Source organism: Priapulus caudatus, unplaced genomic scaffold (assembly GCF_000485595.1).
Source record: "Priapulus caudatus unplaced genomic scaffold, Priapulus_caudatus-5.0.1 Scaffold33, whole genome shotgun sequence".
NCBI classification, from domain to species: Eukaryota; Metazoa; Priapulida; class Priapulimorpha; order Priapulimorphida; family Priapulidae; genus Priapulus; species Priapulus caudatus.
Genome location: NW_014577094.1, coordinates 676,035 through 696,034, shown reverse-complemented (window position 1 = coordinate 696,034; position 20,000 = coordinate 676,035). Strand labels below are relative to the sequence as shown.

The following is a 20,000-nucleotide window of genomic DNA, read 5'->3' as shown; positions in this document are numbered from 1 at the left end:
TGGGTTAGAAACAGCCTAGGTTGGGGAATTAGGCAGTTAGCAGACAGATTACAAACGATAGGTGGCGCGAGTACAGAGGTGTGTTCAGGAGAGCGAGCGCTCGATGCGAACGCTCGATGAACGAACGCAGCGCCTCTTGAACGACACACGAGCGCTCGCTGTGCGCTGGCTTTATCCATAATGGCGGCCCCCATAGAGGGTTACTCAGCAGATTTTAATCGCGAGATTTTAATGTCTTCGAACAAGTACTGTTAAACGAATTAGCAGACGAAATTGATACGAATTGAATTTAGAAGTAAATGAATGAATGAAAAATGAAATGAAGTTGAAATAGATTGCAAATTGAAGTCAGAAATGTTAGATTCCCATTTGCCAGATTGCCCGTCGCCATCTTGTAAACAACCCCGCGCGCTGAGCGAACAGCCTTTTGAATTTGCGCGTGCGCTCGCGCAGTGTCGTTCAAAAGGCGAGCGCTCGCCAGCGTTCGCTCTCCTGAACACGCCTCAGGTGCTGGACAGTGTGGACACATGTACGGTTGGCGCGTAATAAGACGAATGAGAGTTGTGCGTGATTGGTTGTGCACTGTGCAGAGTAGAGCTTGTTGGTGATTGGACGAGAGAGTCATATATATAGATAGAGAGCGTTTTGAACAGGAGTGGAACGCGGAGCGAGAGTTGGAACTGGGAGACGAGACGAGACAAGATGGTGACTGTATATTTGTAAACAATATATCCTATTAGTGAACACAAATTCTACATACTCTTCCAGTTATTTTATTCTAAATTCTTACATACAAACGCATCGATCCTTTCAAGATCTCAACATGTATGGATGTGTATATGTGTGTGTAATGAGTATTTTTATTGAACAGAAATGGTTTTGATGCATAAAAACAAGTTAACAAGATCGTACTAATACGACTAATTATTGTTGCTAGATATTATGTGTGCGTAATGAGTATTTTTATTGAACAGAAAATATTCGTATGTTGGATAATTAAAACCCATTTCTGGAGGCTACAGGGCGAGGGTGTTTCTTATTTATTAACTTAAGAGAAGAAGGATTGCAATATCTTATAAATAACTTCTAGATTCAGTTATAATATGAACGAATTTGTCCTAAAATAAAGATTGTTCAGTTAAATAGCAGACTTTAGGTATAAATATAATTGCACTTTTGTGATTAGCCCTCGGTCTGTAACGCACAAAATAAATCTGCAAAAGTGCAACTTCGTCGGGGTGGCAGTACAATCGCAGAGTGTCATGTCAGCGGCAGAAAATAAATAAAGATGTCCAAACTCATTGTTGTTTCATGACAAATGTGAATGCATGATTATAGAAATTTGTAGGTATATACTATTATTTATGCACTTACTATCATAATATACCCTAAAATTCTAGGGTGTAGTGTCCCTGTAAATTTATTTGCTAATCAGGGTTTTAGGTCCTACTTAAAGCTTGTCATGAAAACACCAAAGCCTAGCCAGACCTGCGATCGGTCGATGTATAATTACCGCGTGTGCGCACACACGCAATTTGAAAAAGCAATTCTAGAGCAATTTGGAGTGACGAGTCTGATTTCTTGCAACTCGTCACAAGCGACCAGAATCACTACGGGTTGGAGTTGCACATTCCCGCAGACGCAGCGATTTCACAGCAATTTTTACAGTGATTCTAGAATCGCTGTCAAGTTGCATGAAAAAATTGCAGGTCTGCGCTAGGCTCAAGCAATCTCTTTCGGTGTTATTTCAACCACAATAGTTCAATTATTGGGCAAACTTTGCATACATATTATGTCTAATGCAAAAAATCTACATGAAATGATACCAAAGTTATCATTTCAAACGTATGGGAATACCCTTTGTATACAAACTGATACAGAGTCTTTTTTCAGCATGTAATGCAAAAACAACCACGTACAATAAGTCTAAACAGGCTTCTCATGTCATGCCCATGCCATAACGAATGCAATGACAATCAGCCTATTTTTTGCGCCTCTACTGGCGTATCAAAACTTCTTTGATCCCTTTGCTTGGTATAAAGTTAAACAACAGCTGCTCAAGCCACTACTCTTAGATAGCACGTCCAAGATGAGGCTGAATGACTGACTGGATTGAATATTTGTGTTGGTACGAAACTGCCTAATGACATGCTTTGTCACAGTAGTGGTGTTGGTCAAGTTTCAAACAACAAAAACAACATGTAGATAGCCAAGAACATGAACTAATTTAACCATTAATGCCTTACAGAGTAATATCCCTCTGCTACTCTCTTCAACTCGCTTCACTTTTACCATTGAGTAATTGTCAAGAGTGACAGATCGACGTAACCATATAGATGAGAGATGAGAACTCAGTTTGTTGCACATTTAATTCCCATTACACGATATTGCTTTTAAAAGCTATATTCATACAGTCTTTATTCAGAATGATGCCAAACAATGACCAAGCAAATTCTTGGACTAATACTACCCAATGATGGAAAGGTTGAAGTGTCATGTGACTATGCAGCTGTAAGTACTCAGCTGCTGCATTGGATGTTACTTTGAAGAGAACACATAGTGATGAAATTCACACTTAATCAATATCAAACCTTGCCTTGGCTCAAACGAGAAGATTGAACGAAACATACATAGCAAAAGTGAATGCAAAAGTCCTGATGATATTTCGAGTAAATTAAAGAACATTTAATCAACGTTACCTTGTAGGCTTGTATAACTGTTGATTTTTAGGTGACAGGGAGGGTTCGGTGTGTAAGAACAGTGATTGGAGGAACCGAATGTCAGTGTAGTGCTACTTACATAATTTCTGGTACTCTGGATTGCTACAACGGTTCTTGTACTCTGCAAACATGATTCTAACGTTTGCAGCACTACTGTGGTGATCCCCAGCGGAACGCATCAAAGCCACTGCAAAGAGATTTACATGAACTAAATTACGTGCCATAGAAGTACATCAAGAAAATAACTACATTTTGCACATAAAATAATGTGTACATTAGCTACCACCCTCACAGCCATTTCACACCGAGTTAATTACGGTACGGTGCACCTACTTCCAGTGGCTTAATGGGAATTGTAATCATAGTGCTCATATATATAATATATACTTCTTTTTGGTCAACTCCTACACACACTGCACCAATGTGTGCGTGCGTGTGTGAATAGTGGGTCGGCATCATGTTACATGTAACTGAGTAACTCATGCAACGTCTGTAATTATTTACTATACAAGCAACTTCATCAATATATATATATTGCCCTATGACAGCAAATCTGGTACATAATTTCATCCACATGATTATCACACACACTGCTCCAATTCAATAACTCTGCTATATATATATATATATATATATATATATATATATATATATATATATATATCAATAACACATATATATATCCATCACATCTTCTTCACTTTTCTCTCCTTGTTCACATTTTGTGCTATAACTTTATTATCATCGTTGTTTATAACTTCATGGCCCTATCCACCAGATAGCCAAAATGCCACACAGAAGCAATGTCATGTATAAAATTCCCCGTTGTATTATGTGTTAGTCTATTACTAGATAGTTTTAGCACGTTTATCAACAGACAAAGCTGATATATAATGTTACATGTTCTATTTAAGAGTATCATGAGGCTCCATATAGAGATTTTATTGCATTTTGCTAACAACTTGAAATGTGTATCATTGGTATCATGAAGGCAGTTTGGTCCTTTCATACAATTTTACTCTGGCTCCCATGAAGAATTCAAGTACAGGCCAATTGATGTGAAATTTGGTGTATTAATTGCAACACAGTGAAACACGCGCAGACACTCTTAATATACTTGGCACGTTACTCAGCACACCATTTCAGTCAAATATTTAGAATGAAGCCTACTAAAAGAAAATATTACGTACTGCTTAGAAATTTATTTTTAGCTACTATTTACACACTATAGCTGTACTTGCTGCAGTTGTTTCGGTGTGCACATGCAAGCAACTAGCATGCACGTCAGCAGGCATGCAGTTAGTATATATATATATACATACACGCACATAGACACAGACATCCGTTTATGACTAGAAACTCAAAATATTATACATATTTAAAAATAAAAACAATTCTCAACTATGTGCCGTTGAAGATGCATTATCTGAAAATCAAACACAAAGAAACAATGTTCTTAAATTTTCATTGTACATAATTATGTTTATTAATTTAAAATTTGTTCTTTCCTTGAAACTTTTTTACAATTCCTGTGTTACCTGGGCAGCAGTGGTTTGACTAACCCAGCATGCCTCAATCAGGGTAACATGAATGGTGTTACAGCTGAAGATTCATGAATTGCCTATTACTATTAGCGAATATTAAAACAATTATCTGAATAACCAGATATGCGAATGTTTAGGACTTCTAGAAAGATGGTTTATAAGCAGTTGCGCGAGCACAGCCTAGAACAGCTATTTAATCAAAAACCAGCTTATTTCAGCTCAGCTCTTATAACAACAAGCAATGTGATAATAACAAATGTATGAAGAATTTACATGAGTGTGAAAGCATGCATATATGTAAGGTAGGCAGTTAAAAACTTGTGAACTAGCTGAAGGTATGAAGCAGATGTCACTGGTTGTCAATACACGCACTTGATTTTAGTTACACAGCTTTACACAGCGTTAACTAGCGAGATACAGTCGGGGTGGGAAGAGAAAGACAGCAGATAAAATAGAGAGCGAGGGGGGAGGGGGACAGAGTGAGAGGGATGAAATTAAAGCCTTTTGGTTTAATAAGCAACGCCATTGTATCAGACTCAGAGGAAATGAACAATATGCACTGCACACCCTGGTAATTATTTCTGTTTAATTTAAGGCAAAATTATGACAAAATATGAAAAGAAATCTTTTCTAGGATTCAACTGTTGAATTTTGTTGTTGACTTTGTTTCACTCAGACAGGTTCAGTCACCCAACAAAGATTAAAAAAAGGTCAGAGTACACAAAGGGCCTACGAATCCCTGCTAGTGGCCCAAGATTATCAGTTTTGTGCATGAACACGAGAATACAAATAACACCCAAGCAAACGGGATGGAACACAATGACTGAAACATTCCATACCTATATTGTATACCATCTTACCGTGTCTAAAAATTGAATGGACAACTAAACTTTGCATAAGGGTTGAAAGTACATGCAAGGGTTTTTGAAATTAAGCCATGTTGAAATCAATAGGTCACACCTAAAAAACAAAGGATGTACACATTCTGAACATGGTAGAAACCTTCTGTCCCACACTGTCAACCACTAAACCAAACTTTTCTTGCAATGTCCGTTATCACATTCCCTACCCGCCATTCTACCATAAGCCACGCATGCAAATCTACAATTAAAATCTTACACCAGGAGATTAGCTTCTTCCAAGAAATACCACGCTCATTACACATCAAATTACTAGACCTGTCCAGTGTCCACACTAAAAAAAATACTTCACAAGGGGTTAAACAGAAAGTCACATTGCCAAACCTGAAATACAGACAGCACTTACGGCACAACCATCTGGTCACAGAAAAACAATAAATCCAAGTCCAAAGCACATGTAGAAACGTCAATATTCTCCATACCTTACGGCCATTCATGGTCATGTATAGCGAATGAAGCTGCCCACATCAAAAATAGTTCTACTATTCAGAGGGATGCATCTCGATCGTTAAATGTAAACATTGACCATTGATTCTTCGCATTGTGTACCGTCTTTCTTTTATTAGACCATAATATATTTTATTATAGAAATTTCTCCTTCAGGGAATCACATCGATTCCCTGCATCGATTCTCCAATATTTTTACGTAATAAGGAATGTTGTGTTATGTATAGCAAAGTCAGAACAAGTCCATACTGCTCGAATATTTTTTCCCCAGACAAAGTGATTTCCCCCCGTTTTCACGTGTACAATATATACCCCACCCCTTCACAAAAACAAAACAAAAACTCAGATCTGCCAGATTTAAGCGCTCCTGAACTCCTAATATAAAACTCATCGAATTGAGGCTCTAGTGTATTTGTCTTGGTGTATTTACGGGATGTCAAACAAGCAAATTAACTGCGTATACAGTTCGTCTGCCAACCGTCATTGCACACGATATCCCAGTGCTAGAGTCTATACACGCCACGCGGCAAACTTCTTCACTGTCTCTGTGAAAATTGATCAATATTATGTTAATTCATTACAAAATCCTTCCTCTACGGGATAAAAACTGTAGGTTCAGAACTTCAGACAATGCCGACATACAGCACCACTGCCCAACTCACATGCTGAACCACAATACAGTGGCTTGTACTGCTTGTAGGAATAGAAGACATTTAACGCAGAATACTTTAAAAAATGTATATATTACGTCTCTCTTTCCTGTTCACCCTCTTTATACTGGAGATGATAGATCTGACAGAATAATAAGGCTATAATATTAAACAAATGATCTGTCCTTTAGCACAGATTACGGAGCATACAAGAATGAAGGACGACCAAATCAACGTTTTAAATCATGCTACACATCGCATTCAGAATGCTCTCTATATATATGCTCCAGGATTCAGTATCATAAACAATTCAGACTATCCCTCGGGTCACGTCACTGCTCAAGATAATTGCGTTAGATGTAAACTCAAAAAGCCGTGTGTGTGTCAATTAATAATTCAAAATAATTCCTCTTTCCAGTTGTACGGATGCTGCATGGTATAAATGTACGTTTTATATGACACAGGCTATAAGACTTCAATGTCTTATAACCTGTGTCATATAACCTGCGATACATCCCAATTCAAGTTTAAATTCAAATTTTCCTGCGACGAATGAGTAAAAATTCTGATAAGAACGACACGTGGCTATATCACTGCGTATAAACTATTATTACACACCCTATTGAAGTACCGTGTTATGCAAAATCTAAGACTACACAAACCTGAAATCCACAGCTGAGTCAACAGCGTTCATAATACACGCCTAGAAGTCAACTTACACAACTCATTAGTACCACGAAGACAGCAGAAGTGCAGCATGCAACCTTGTAGTTGGTACCTTATTTTCTAGTGGCAGCACCAGGCAATAGCACGTGCTTTTCCCGGCGCCGCCTTACAGCCATACATGTATGCTGTTGAATCAATATTCCAGAAGCCCAAAATTCTTAGCTTAAGTAAGCGTACATAACTGCTTACATACACTAATACTCAAGCAAATGAACATAATTTGTTAAAATGGTGCACCCTGCGCCCACATGTACGTAATCATGTTGTAATATAGAATCGCAATCATACCCAATCTCATACTGCTCTGACTCAAATCACACACCACCACTGACGTAGCGATGTTTGCCTTTGCTTATCTGCATGAGGTGTACATTCTGTGATTGTGAATGCCACAAAAAAGAGAAAGAAATCATAGAAAGCAACATCAACTACTCATTTTTAAACAATAATTATCAATATTTATGTATCGTACTATTTCAGTTATACCTCAGAATATTACCAGTACGTTACAGGTGGCTTTCAGTAGCCACTCATCTATGTGGACGAGTGCACCTTTTTTCTAAACTCCTACCCTGGTAAATGGCAGATTGAATATGATCAGAATTATGATATTATTTTAGCAAAGTAGATTATCTTCACTTGCATATATTTCTTCCAAGTAGATATCAAAACAAATTGTATGCACTTCAGGAATATGTATTCACACCGGGATTTGTCCATGCTAAGCCTAGAACGAGCCTACACGAACAATGCACTACAATGTAAAGACATACTACATTATAAAAAAAAATTCAGCACAATAACTGCTTCATTGTAGTAATTTGTACTATAATATTTCATTTAATGGATAATATGATACATTCCATACATGATAATGATAATCAGTGTTGTAGGTCTCGAGGCCGGTCTTGGCCTCGAGACCGGCCTCGAGACCGTTTTCCTTAGTCTCGGTCTCGTCTGGCCTCGGAGTGCAATGACTCGGACTCGGACTCGGACTCGAGCCCTCCGGACTCGAGGACTCGGGTCGATGCCGGCTCGAGACCACTACATACATAGTACACAACTGTACATATTGTAACACGAGGCAGTTTACAAGAATTTAAAACTAAAATTCTTAGGTTTTCTATATATACGGCCTAATCTTGTAAACGTTTCAATTGCTCGATTAAGATTCTTGTCCCTTGTTTGAATCTGCTGTCACTTCTTCCTTTGCGCTTTTCCTACCACTTCCTTCTCTTCTTCTACCACTTCGAAGGTGACTAGCACTCTCTAAATTTGATTCAACAACGCAGTCATTCGCATAAAACAGAAATGGATCCGTTACTTTGACACGTTTCGTATGACTCGTGTCTATGTGTTTTCTCGTGCCAGTTCAGCAAGCCAGATGCGTGAATTGTTCGATACAAGCACACGCACGCACACACTCATGCACCCACGTGTACGTGCACACGCACGCACGCTCGCATGCACTTACGTGTATGTGCCACACACGCACACACGCACGCACGCACGCACGCACACACGCACGCACGTGTACACGCACGCACGCACGTACGTGTACCAGCACACACACGCACGTACGCACGCCACGCACACATGCCACACGCGTGCTACCTGCACACGCGTGTACCTGCACACGACTGTGTACCTGCACACGGGGTACCTGCACACGCACACACGCACGCACGATCGTGTACCGGCACACGCCACGGACGCACGCACGCTCGTGTAAGTTCACACGCACGCACGCACGAACGTGTACATACACACGCACGGACGTCACACGCACGGCATACACTCATGCAACGCACGTGTGACGTGCACACGCACGCCAGGTACGACGTGTACCTGCACACACACGCACGTACGCACACATGCACAGACGTGTACCTGCACACGCGCACGCGTACGGCTTATTTCCCAAGGCCGTTATTTCAAATCTGGCGCCACCGCCGCCATCTTTGTCTCGTGTAAGGATGAAAGCAAAATGGAGGGCCGTACCCGTAGCCTCAAGACTTAAGATACGGCTGGCCTACCCGTAGCCACTGCGAGACAATATCACGCGCGGCTATGGCCGGTAGGAACGTGTACTAACTATCATATGGCTCGTGGAACGATTTGAGTTACATTCTATAAATTCTAGCTAAGACAGTCTTACTCTTAGCCTTAATCTCTGTGAATTTTGAGTCTATTGCAGGCTTTCAGATTTGAAAAGTACAGGAGGACTACATGACTCCCCTAGAACCACCATAGGGGGACTTTTCACGCTCCATAATCACACCCATTAAGAGCGCATGATGGCAGAGCTCCATTAAAAATCACACCCTTAAGAGCATGATGGAGAGCTCACTAAAAATCACACCTCTAAAAGGTCTGCCATTCTTAAAAGGTCTGCCATACGACGACAGGCGCAGTGCTCAATTTTAAGTTTTTTTTTGGGTTCTGTCGGGAGTTGTCCCTCAAGAGTTTTAGTTGTCGGATATTATTTAAAACATGTGCTGCATGCACTCTGCTCACGTGATGCTCAGTGCTGTAAAGCAAAAGCCTAATCAGTGACATTTTTACGTATTGCAGTGACAGCAGACATGGCCATTCGCATGTGTTCACTCATTATATGAAGATAAAAAATATTGGTAATGTGTAAAAGATGCTGGGAATCAATGACGTATAATAATAGTAATTAAAATTTGCAAAAATTTATTTCATAGCATTTACAATAACTACTAACATTACACTACTAACAATTACTAACATTACAAACACTGTATGTGTCAAGTCACAGATGAGCAAAATTGAAAATTAACACGAAACATTGTGTGTTAAACACGTAATGTTATACTTTGTACAAGCAAGCCAGACAATGCGTCTAGACATGTACTTGCAGACGTATTGTGCAACCCTGGCCGTATGTAAAATGAACGCGCGCATTATGAATATAACATTTTTAATAGAGGTGGCACACGCGGACAACCACGGAAGCAATTGTAGTTGCCGAGAGAAAAGCAGTCGTCACGGACGACCGGACGACTGTTAAAATTGAGCCTGCGAAGGGTGTATGAAAGTTGCGCATTCTCATTGGCTACTGAAACTAGCAGTTGGGCTAGAATAGATACTCCACTCAGGCCTCCTGCTCGCGATCCATTGCAACATGACAACATCTATGGACAGGGAAAACTAGGCTCCAGGCCCGCGTGACGCGGCGGCTTTGATGTACACGATCGATCGATACACTGACTTTTGGTGCGCGAGTTCAACCACTTTTATGAGGCGCGATGATCGCGCACCATGGCCACAATTTATGGTGCGCGGTGGAGCGCTCGCAGCGCGATCGCGCCCCTTAAAAATGAAAGCCTGCTATTAAAGCCCGATTAGTCTAATTAATTAGCAATATGCACGCGCCGGTTATCGCTCATAGTCATAGGCTAGTATAGCTCTAGTACTATAGCCCGCGCTTCGATAAACTGCCGCGGCGGCTATAGAACATTTCGGCTGAAATACCAACTACGACCTGTTAACCACCTGTCCCCAAAAAATGATCGAAACGCAAAGTTATCGGGCTTTTTAACACTTATTTATCTACATGGACATCTCACCTATCTTTTTGAACACTTCAACAACTTTACACCATGTATTTGTCCTTTTATTCCCACAAAGTAAGCACCACTACTGGCATTTCATTTTAAAACGACGAGTGGGCGTGCGCACGCTGATGTTACCGGATATGACGCAAAACACATGGCATTTATGGTGCATGTATTATTCAAGGGTGATGGGCGTGAACTCGCGCTGATGTGCCAATGTGCGCCACTGAGGCGCGAAAATGAGGCGCAAAAAATCAAAATGGATCAGAAGAAGGTTTGCCGATGCAGTTTCATCCTTTTCAAAAAGGGATTATTGCCAGGACGCCATGTAAACATACTGCACGGTTGCCAAGCAACATCATGCGCGAGTTCACCCCATCACCCCCCTTGAATAATACGATGCCACCATAAATGCCAGGCACGTTGTTTTGCGACATATCCCGTAACATCACGCGACGGTGCGCACGCCACTTCGTTTTAAAATGAAATGCCAGTAGTGCTTACTTTGTGGATAAAAGGACAAATACTATGGTGTAAAGTTGTTGAAAGTTTCAAAAAGATAGGGAGATGTCCAGGTAGATAAATAAGTGTTTAAAAAGCCCGATAACTTTGCGTTTTGCGATCATTTTCAGGGGACAGGTGTAACAGGTCGTAGTTGGTATTTCCAGCCGAACAATGTACTATAGCCCTGCGGCAGTTTATCGAACGCGGAGCTATACAGTACTAGAGCTAGGCTAGTAAGGCAATGCCTGGTAATACACGCGCGCTATGACCGGTGTGAAACGAAACGTCACGAATTCTATTTTATCCTCCAATCACAGGTCCGGAGCAATTCCTCTGCTTTAGACGCATGGGTCCAGATCATTGAATTGATGAGATTGATGGAATGTGGTGGACAAAAAACATGAGCCCTAGACGGCTAAGTAAGTAGGCTTAGACTCTAGCGAGCCTCAGATTAATAGTTAATACATAACTATAATTGATTATGGCACGGAACCCTACACCTATAATCGTCACAAAACTGCAGACTCACTAATTCATCTGCTCTTCAACGCCGTCGGGCTCGATGCTGCCATCACTTCGCAAACAAACAAACCAACTTTATTCGTGCCAGAATGGACGACATCGATAAGCTTGCAAGTTGTAGGATTCGGCATTCCGGACATTAGGGCGGCCTATTCGAATATGTATTTCTAATGATATGATAACTGACAAACAACTAATTGAGTAATATAAAATAACAATCACTATATGATTTAACATATCGTTAATGAAATGTAAGTTATGACCCTTATTATTTTGTTTAAGCTAATTAATTTGTAAAAGTAAAAGCATAGCGAATAAGCAACCTCGTTCTAACAAGAGAACCGTGCATAGATACGAAGCATGGCTATTTTGCGTTTTAAGGTTTTAACGAGAACAATAATATATCACTGTTGCATATTCATTATGTATGAACTATTATAATTATCTAATTATTTCATACAGGATACTTTGTTATATTATGTGTGCCGAATGTTATCATATCTTGATATGGGTCTAGGCCGTATAGCGGTTAGGTAGACCTCTAGCCTTAGGCCCGCAGGCTTCATAGCCCAGCGTACAATGACATTAACTGCGCACAGTGCCTCGTGTTAGTGAGCCAGATGTGGTCGTTGTCGCTATCAGTACTAACAATATTGCTACCAGAGGTAGTTTTGGGTTGTTTAGTATTATGTTTATATTTTTATATGAGGTATGTGTAGCGTTAGGGTTGAGGTTAGTTAGGGTTAGGGTACACTTCTGTAGTACAAGTCTGGTACACTTTGTGTATACATGATCTATGTACCTCGGGTACATACTGTAGTACCTGATACGACAACGACCCCTTGAGCATTAGTGGAGTAGGCGAGGTACTGTCCGGCATATTAGATGGTACCAGGGTACGTTTCGGTATACCGGACCGTACCCAGGGTACGTTCCAGCAGTACCCCGGGGGACATAGACCCTCTCAGCGTCACTTAGTACGTTAATGTCACGCTATGTAAGTGTCTCACGGTATAACGGCTATTACTGGGTAATAGGTGGCGGTGACGTCTTTACTCTTTAGACTAGAGGCGACATGTCTGGGCTATGTAAGCACCTAGAAGCTCACATATTTTGACGCGTATGTCTTTCTATTGATCGTCTTCTAACACACTTAATAACATGGCTATTGAGATGGACCATTCTCCACACAGGTTGAAGATTTTGTAGCACAGTCGTTCTCTCTGTTCTGTAAAACGAGCACAATCCAAGAGAAAGTGTTCTACTGTCTCGGGCTTACTACACTCTTCACAGTTGGGGCTATCCTCTTGTCCAATTATGTGGAGATATTTATTTAGGCCCACGTATCCCGTTCTTAGTTGGGCTATTTTGGAATAGAGGCGATGGTTCGGTACGTCGATCAGCTCATGCATACTGACCGAAGGTTTCAAGCTGTGAAGGCATCTGCCTGTCTCCGATACATCCCACTGTCTCTGACACCTGGCCTTGACAGAGACCCTAACGGCCCCTCTAACGTCCCCTTGGGAGGTCGGTCCCTCACTCTCCATGCTAGCAGCTGTTTGACTAGCTTGTTTGGCCAACTTATCAGCAATCTCATTGCCAGTGATGTTAGCGTGTCCAAGAGTCCAGGATATGCTAACTGGAATGCCTAGTGCTTCCAGATAACACATTCGACTTTTACATCTGGAGATAGTGTCCAAGAACTGCTTGGCTTTCCATCCTAAGGTGAGTAGACCTATGGACGATTGGCTGTCAGAGAAGATTTGGACCATCGCCGTGGCATCCATGTTGGTTTCGGTGCAAATATAGTCCAAGGTCAATAAGATGGCTACTAGCTCTCCAAGCAGTATGGTACTATGCTGTGATACTGGTTTGCTGATCTCAATGGGCGTGTCCTCACCAGGTAGGAGTATACAAGAGCCTGCGCCACAAGGTCCTGGGTTGGGTTGGCAGCTGCCGTCTGTAAAGGCTATCACTGCACTTATAGTTATAGGGCAACTGCTCATGATGCCGCCAATGATGTCTCTGGCAGCATCCTCCTGCTCTCTTGTTCGGGCTTTTGACGACCCTAGGGTTGACTAGGTCCCACTTCAGTCGATAGTGACTGATGTTGCTGTGATGGTGTTGACCATGGCATAGCCATAGGCCTACATAGCTCCAAGAAACGGTCTTGCTAGGGTTAGAAGACCAATGTATATAGACAATCGGTCGTACAGCCTGGTCGGGCTAAGGCCTACATTGTATTTTGTAGAGTTCTAATTCATTATTTAGTGCGTAGTAACTGAGCATGCCAATTATGCAATTTGCCGGTTGTAGCTGAGATTTAAAAAATACAGAAGAAGAAACTTTGAAAATTGCTGTACCAATGTTACAGTTGTATACATATATATGTTTTAAAACGATCATTGTGAGAATTTTGCTCAGAAAAACGAAATATAGCTGAATATAGTCTCACCTGACAGCGAAAATATCACTGATTACACCAACATTCAAAACACAAATATTTTATGCAGTTATAGCATAGAAAAATTGATTTGACCACATCATACCAGCAATAAATTTTTTCGAGTCAGGACTTTCAAAAATCACAAATGGCGTCTCAAACAAGCGAACATAATTAAAACAAAGGGGCATCTATTTGTGTGTGATAAGTATTCTCACTGGCGGTACATAACGAGGATTTGATCCACTTCTCTCTCCGTCTTCGTTATAGTCCCTAGGACTTTTGAAGACTAATATTTATGAGGTTACAACTTACACTCTTGTTTGTGTTACGCTACTATATGCACCTCTGTGTTTACATCTGACCAAAAATATCTCCGGTGCGATTTTTGCATTACTGTACCCTTGTTGACGTCTCGCGGTACCGCGAGAAAGTGCGAGACATGACAGCGAAAATCAACAAGAGAACGCAAAATTGTAATCGTGCATGATTTTGTCTTTGCATGCGGTTCTAAGACATTTTATTGTTATTTCAAACAATTACTGTTACTCAAGCAACAACGGTAGGCATCATGAGAGTGAGAATAAACACTAAAAAACGCTGAAAAAAACTCGCAATGATCGCTTTAAGGTGTGACAATTTGGCTCCCAACATAAATTGAGCATTGTGTATCCCTAGGTCGTGGCTAGGTAATCTAGAGCTTTTGGTAGAACTTTTTTTATATTAGGTACTGACACTGAACTAATGTCATAATAAAATATGTCTCCATGATTATAAATTGAAATATATATTCAACCCTTTTCAAGCTGCATTTTCTGTTTGTATGTCAACGATGTGTCGGTTTTTTTCGTGGCTTGCATTTTGTATGTGGGGCATATTGGAATACGAGGATACAATTTATGGTACTGAGTATCATGAAGCAATGTATCTCCATTATTGGCTTAGATCAATAAAATGTTACAACCATAGCAGGGTTTCTTCTGAGGGAAAATTAGACAATGGCGGTACTGGCCAGTTTGGGGAAAAAACGCACATGATGGATTCAAAGGTGTGCAGTAGGCACGAATGTGAATTCTGCAGGCAGACGTGGGGGAGAGAGGGGCTCTGGGGGTCTCCCCCAGCAAAATTTTAAAATTTTGAATGTCTTGGACTGCATTTGAGGCACCCAGAAAATAAAATTTCACCTTTTAGTTTAAATCTTACTATGTTAGCAGACCTACCAAGTCTCACGCTGCGCATTTCGCGGGAGACTCGCGCATCTGGACTCATTCTCCCGCACTCCCGTATGATGCCCTACGCATTCTCACGCATTCACGCAAAAGAACAAAAGCAGCCCGCGGCACCCCTTTTACCCACGTCCATTGCTGTACACATCGTGGCTCGTGCTTTCTGGCTGGTGCGGCGAATCGAGGAATCGAGGAAAAAGCTGCAATCGGGAATGACACAGGAGTTTGCCGGCACGCAAAAAGAAACGTTGCTGTAAATTTTATTACGATTTTCCATGTATCTAGTCAGAAGCACGTGGTGTCAGTGATCTATTTATTTTTTGATTGACACTATTTTGACAACGGCGGGTAAATACAGGAACATTTTCACAACGGCGTTGTTAAATTTGACAACGGCGGTGCGCCACAGTGCCTCCAATGTAGAAGAAACCCTGCATGGTTATAACAGATGCTAAAATGTAAGAAAAGACATCACTGGCTCTATAAAGTTTACATGCAGCGTGCAACACTTGCTTTCGTTCTTCTAGTTTAGCCCACCGTGAGACTGGCTGTGCACCATGGAGCAGCGCGTAAAGAGTGTGAAGAGCATGCTGCGAAGCGTTCTCCTCAGTGAGAAAGGTGGAGTGAAATTCACGAAACTAAATTGTAAGTATATAATTATAATAATCTGTGTGTCACAGAATGTACCAATGTACTGGCATTTGAAGTATGTCTACATGTGCGTAACAATAGATGTCAATAGCTGCAGCTGCATCATGAAAATAAAGCATATCGTGTAAAGTTGCGTGCTTGCATGAGTGTACCAGCGTTGAGCTCTACAGAGGTAATGCTTGCTTCTGTAATGAAGGAGCAGGCAGGAACAGAGTGTTTAGAATGTATAATGAGAGTACTGGAAGAGATCGAGCAATGGTATGCAACGTTGGACGAGATGTGTAATCCATTGCTACTCCTATGAATTGTCATAGTAGGTATTTCTTGATTAAACTTGCATTTATGTGAGACTCTTTTACAGACGACTACCAGGATATTACAGGCGATTCTATTCCATTCAAGTCTCTTGGCTTTAGGACACTTGAAGAGTTTCTCAGAAGTGTGCCAGATGTCTGTCAAATCATTAAGTAGGTGATGATATATGGCATACTAGAGATTGTCAATTATATTTAGTGATGGGGAAGAATATCATGAGAATAGTTGTGGTGACATATTTTAGTAAAGAGAGACTTGTCTAACCTGATCAGAAATAACATCACAACGAAGTGTTTAGGCATTTCTACTGTGATCTAGTCTATGTTGCACAAGTATATTTATACTAATTTGTACTTGCTTTCATAAAATGTCTTCAACAAATCTGAGCAATCTTGATTAGAAGTACTATGACAACATTCAAATTTTGATACCCCAGGACAGCTGAGTGATCATAATTTTTTTATAGGCTTATTCATTCCAAAACTGTACAATTTCTTTACATGTTATGTTATTTGCAGTAGTTGTGCAATTACCAAATAACCATGGTATTTCTGTGCTACACACGTTTACTTGTTGCTAGCAACTATTTAAGAACTGGCACGATTTGTGTGGTTATTTAGTCAATTAACTTCCTATATATCTTTACGACAAAAGGATATGAAGCGGTCGTTTCGAAAATAGTAAACTTCATTGTGCAGTTTGGCACACAGAACAATTCGTCATGTTTTAACACTGCAACCATGCTCACTATTAGCATATCTAAACTCATTATTTTACATGATGTAAATAATTAAGGTAATATAATTGCCATATTGTAATATTCTAGGTTTAAGATTTGTAGACTAATTTCATCATTTATTAGCTCAACTGACATAGTCAGATGCAGCTTGTAGAATCGCAGGAGCGTGCATCCGTGTGTCCGTCCGGCCGTGCGTCCGTCAACAGTTGGGCACAAATTTAACAGGTCGACGTACGGTCACGATATTCGGGACGTGGGGGGGGGGGTAATCCGAAAACAAGTTGGGATGTCGAAGCCGGTGGGTCAAAGGTCAAAGGTCAAGAGGTGTAAAAGAAGGGAACATTCCCTCCTTAACTTAAGGTATAGGGAGAAAATGCAGAATTGCGGCACAAATCTAAACGGCTCGACCTAGGCTCGTGATAGTCGTACATGCACACGCGTGTACCTGCACACGCACACACGCACGCACGATCGTGTACCTGCACACGCACGGACGCACGCACGCTCGTGTAAGTTCACACGCACGCACGCACGCACGTGTACATACACACGCACGGACGTGCGCACGCACGGACGTGCGCACGCACGCGTACGTGCACACGCACGCATACACTCATGCACGCACGTGTACGTGCACACGCACGCAGGTACGCACGTGTACCTGCACACACACGCACGTACGCACACATGCACAGACGTGTACCTGCACACGCGCACGCGTACGGCTTATTTCCCAAGGCGTTATTTCGAAATCTGGCGCCACCGCCGCCATCTTTGTCTCGTTAAGTATGAAAGCAAATGGAGTGCCGTACCCGTAGCCTCAAGACATTAAGATACGGCTGCCGTACCCGTAGCCACTGCGAATAATATACGCGCGGCTATGGCCGGTAGGAACGTGTACTAACTATCATATGGCGTGAACGATTTGAGTTACATTTCTATAAATTCTAGCTAAGACACGTCTTACTCTTAGCCTTAATCTCTGTGAATTTTGAGTCTATTGAAGCCCGATTAGTCTAATTAATTAGCAAATATGCACGCGCGGTATCGCTCATAGTCATAGGCTAGTATAGCTCTAGTACTATAGCCCGCGTTCGATAAACTGCCGCAGGGCTATAGAACATTGTCGGCTGGAAATACCAACTACGACCTGTTACCACCTGTCCCCATAAAAAATGAATCGCAAAACGCAAAGTTATCGGGCTTTTTAACACTTATTTATCTACATGGACATCTCACCTATCTTTTTGAACACTTTCAACAACTTTACACCATGTATTTGTCCTTTTATTCCACAAAGTAAGCACTACTGGCATTTCATTTTAAAACGAAGTGGCGTGCGCACGCGTGATGTTACCGGATATGTACGCAAAACACATGGCATTTATGGTGCATGTATTATTCAAGGGGGTGATGGGGTGAACTCGCGCTGATGTGCCAATGTGCGCACGAGCGCGAAAATGAGCGCGAAAAATCAAAATGGATCAGAAGAAGTGTTTGCGATGCAGTTCATCCTTTTCAAAAAGGGATTTATGCCAGGACGCCATTGTAAACATTACTCACGTTGCCAAGCAACATCAGCGCGAGTTTACCCCATCACCCCCTTGAATAATACATGCACCATAAATGCCATGTGTTTTGCGTACATATCCGGTAACGTCACGCGTGCGCACGCCACTTCGTTTCAAAATGAAATGCCAGTAGTGCTTACTTTGTGGAATAAAAGGACAAATACATGGTGTAAAGTTGTTGAAAGTGTTCAAAAAGATAGGTGAGATGTCCATGTAGATAAATAAGTGTTAAAAAGCCCGATAACTTTGCGTTTTGCGATTCATTTTTCATGGGGACAGGTGGTAACAGGTCGTAGTTGGTATTTCCAGCCGACAATGTACTATAGCCCTGCGGCAGTTTATCGAACGCGGGCTATACAGTACTAGAGCTAAGGCTAGTAATGGCAATGCCTGGTAATACACGCGCGGCTATGACCGGTGAAACGAAACGTCACGAATTCTATTTTTATCCTCCAAAAGTGGAAAAGTGGGCGGGGTCTATTTTTATCCTCCAATCACAGGTCGGAGCAATTCCTCTGTTTAGACGCATGTGTTCCATGATTCATTGATTGATGATGATTGATGGAATGTGTGGACAAAAAACATGAGCCTAGACGGCTAAAGTAAGTAGGCCTAGACTCTAGCGAGCCTCCGATTAATAGTTAATACATAACTATAATTGATTATGCACGGATACCCTACACCTATAATGTCACAAAACTGCAGACTCACTTAATTCATCTGCTCTTCAACTGCTCGGGCTCGATGCTGCATCACTTCGCAAACAAACAAACCAACTTTATTCGTGACACGATGGACGACATCGATAAGCTTGCAAGTTGTAGGGATTCTGGCATTCCGTACACTAGGGGCCTATTCGAATATGTATTTCTAATGATATGATAACTGACAAACAACTAATTGATTAATATAAAATAACAATCACTATATGATTTAACATATCGTTAATGAATATGTAATGTTATACCCTTATTATTTTGTTTAAGTAATTAATTTGTAAAAGTAAAAGCATAGCGAATAAGCAACCTCGTTCTAAACAAGAGAACCGTGCATAGATACGAAGCATGCTATTTTGGTTTTAAGGTTTTAACCGAGAACAAAATATATCACTGTTGCATATTCATTATGTATGAACTATTATAATTATCTAATTATTTCATGACAGTATACTTTGTTATATTATGTGTTCCGAATGTTATCATTATTTGATATGGTTAGGCCGTTAGGGTTAGGGTAGAGCCTCTAGCCTAGGCGGCAGGCTATAGCCCGCGTACAATACATTAACTGCCGCAGGCCTGCTGTGTTAGTGGAGCAGATGTGGTCGTTGTCGTATCAGGTACTACAGATATGTACCAGAGGTAGTTTTGGGTTGTTTAGTATTATGTTTATATTTTTATATGAGGTATGTGTAGCGTTAGGGTCTAGGCCTACTTACTTTAGC

The 20,000-nt window shown here is 41.1% G+C and overlaps 2 protein-coding genes across 4 annotated transcripts in view; one reads left to right on the top strand and one right to left on the bottom strand.

Moving 5' to 3' along the window:
- The window catches only part of LOC106816844 (transmembrane and coiled-coil domains protein 1-like), a 99,020-nt gene extending 79,635 nt beyond the window's left edge, over positions 1–19,385 (bottom strand). For all 3 annotated transcript variants that reach the window (XM_014821484.1, XM_014821499.1, XM_014821492.1), the window contains exons 1-2: positions 19,271–19,385; positions 2,800–2,907 (exon numbers count right to left, since the gene is read on the bottom strand). Coding sequence is in view for 1 of the 3 variants with exons in the window: in XM_014821492.1 (XP_014676978.1) it covers positions 2,800–2,801 (2 nt within the window). In the remaining 2 variants the exon portion in view is untranslated. The remainder of the gene's footprint in view (positions 1–2,799; positions 2,908–19,270) is intronic.
- The window catches only part of LOC106816744 (tudor domain-containing protein 7-like), a 46,805-nt gene continuing 38,807 nt past the window's right edge, over positions 12,003–20,000 (top strand). Inside the window, exons 1-3 of the mRNA XM_014821370.1 lie at positions 12,003–12,039; positions 15,811–15,928; positions 16,296–16,401. Of these exons, the coding sequence (XP_014676856.1) occupies positions 15,841–15,928; positions 16,296–16,401 (194 nt within the window). The 5' untranslated portion in view covers positions 12,003–12,039; positions 15,811–15,840. The remainder of the gene's footprint in view (positions 12,040–15,810; positions 15,929–16,295; positions 16,402–20,000) is intronic.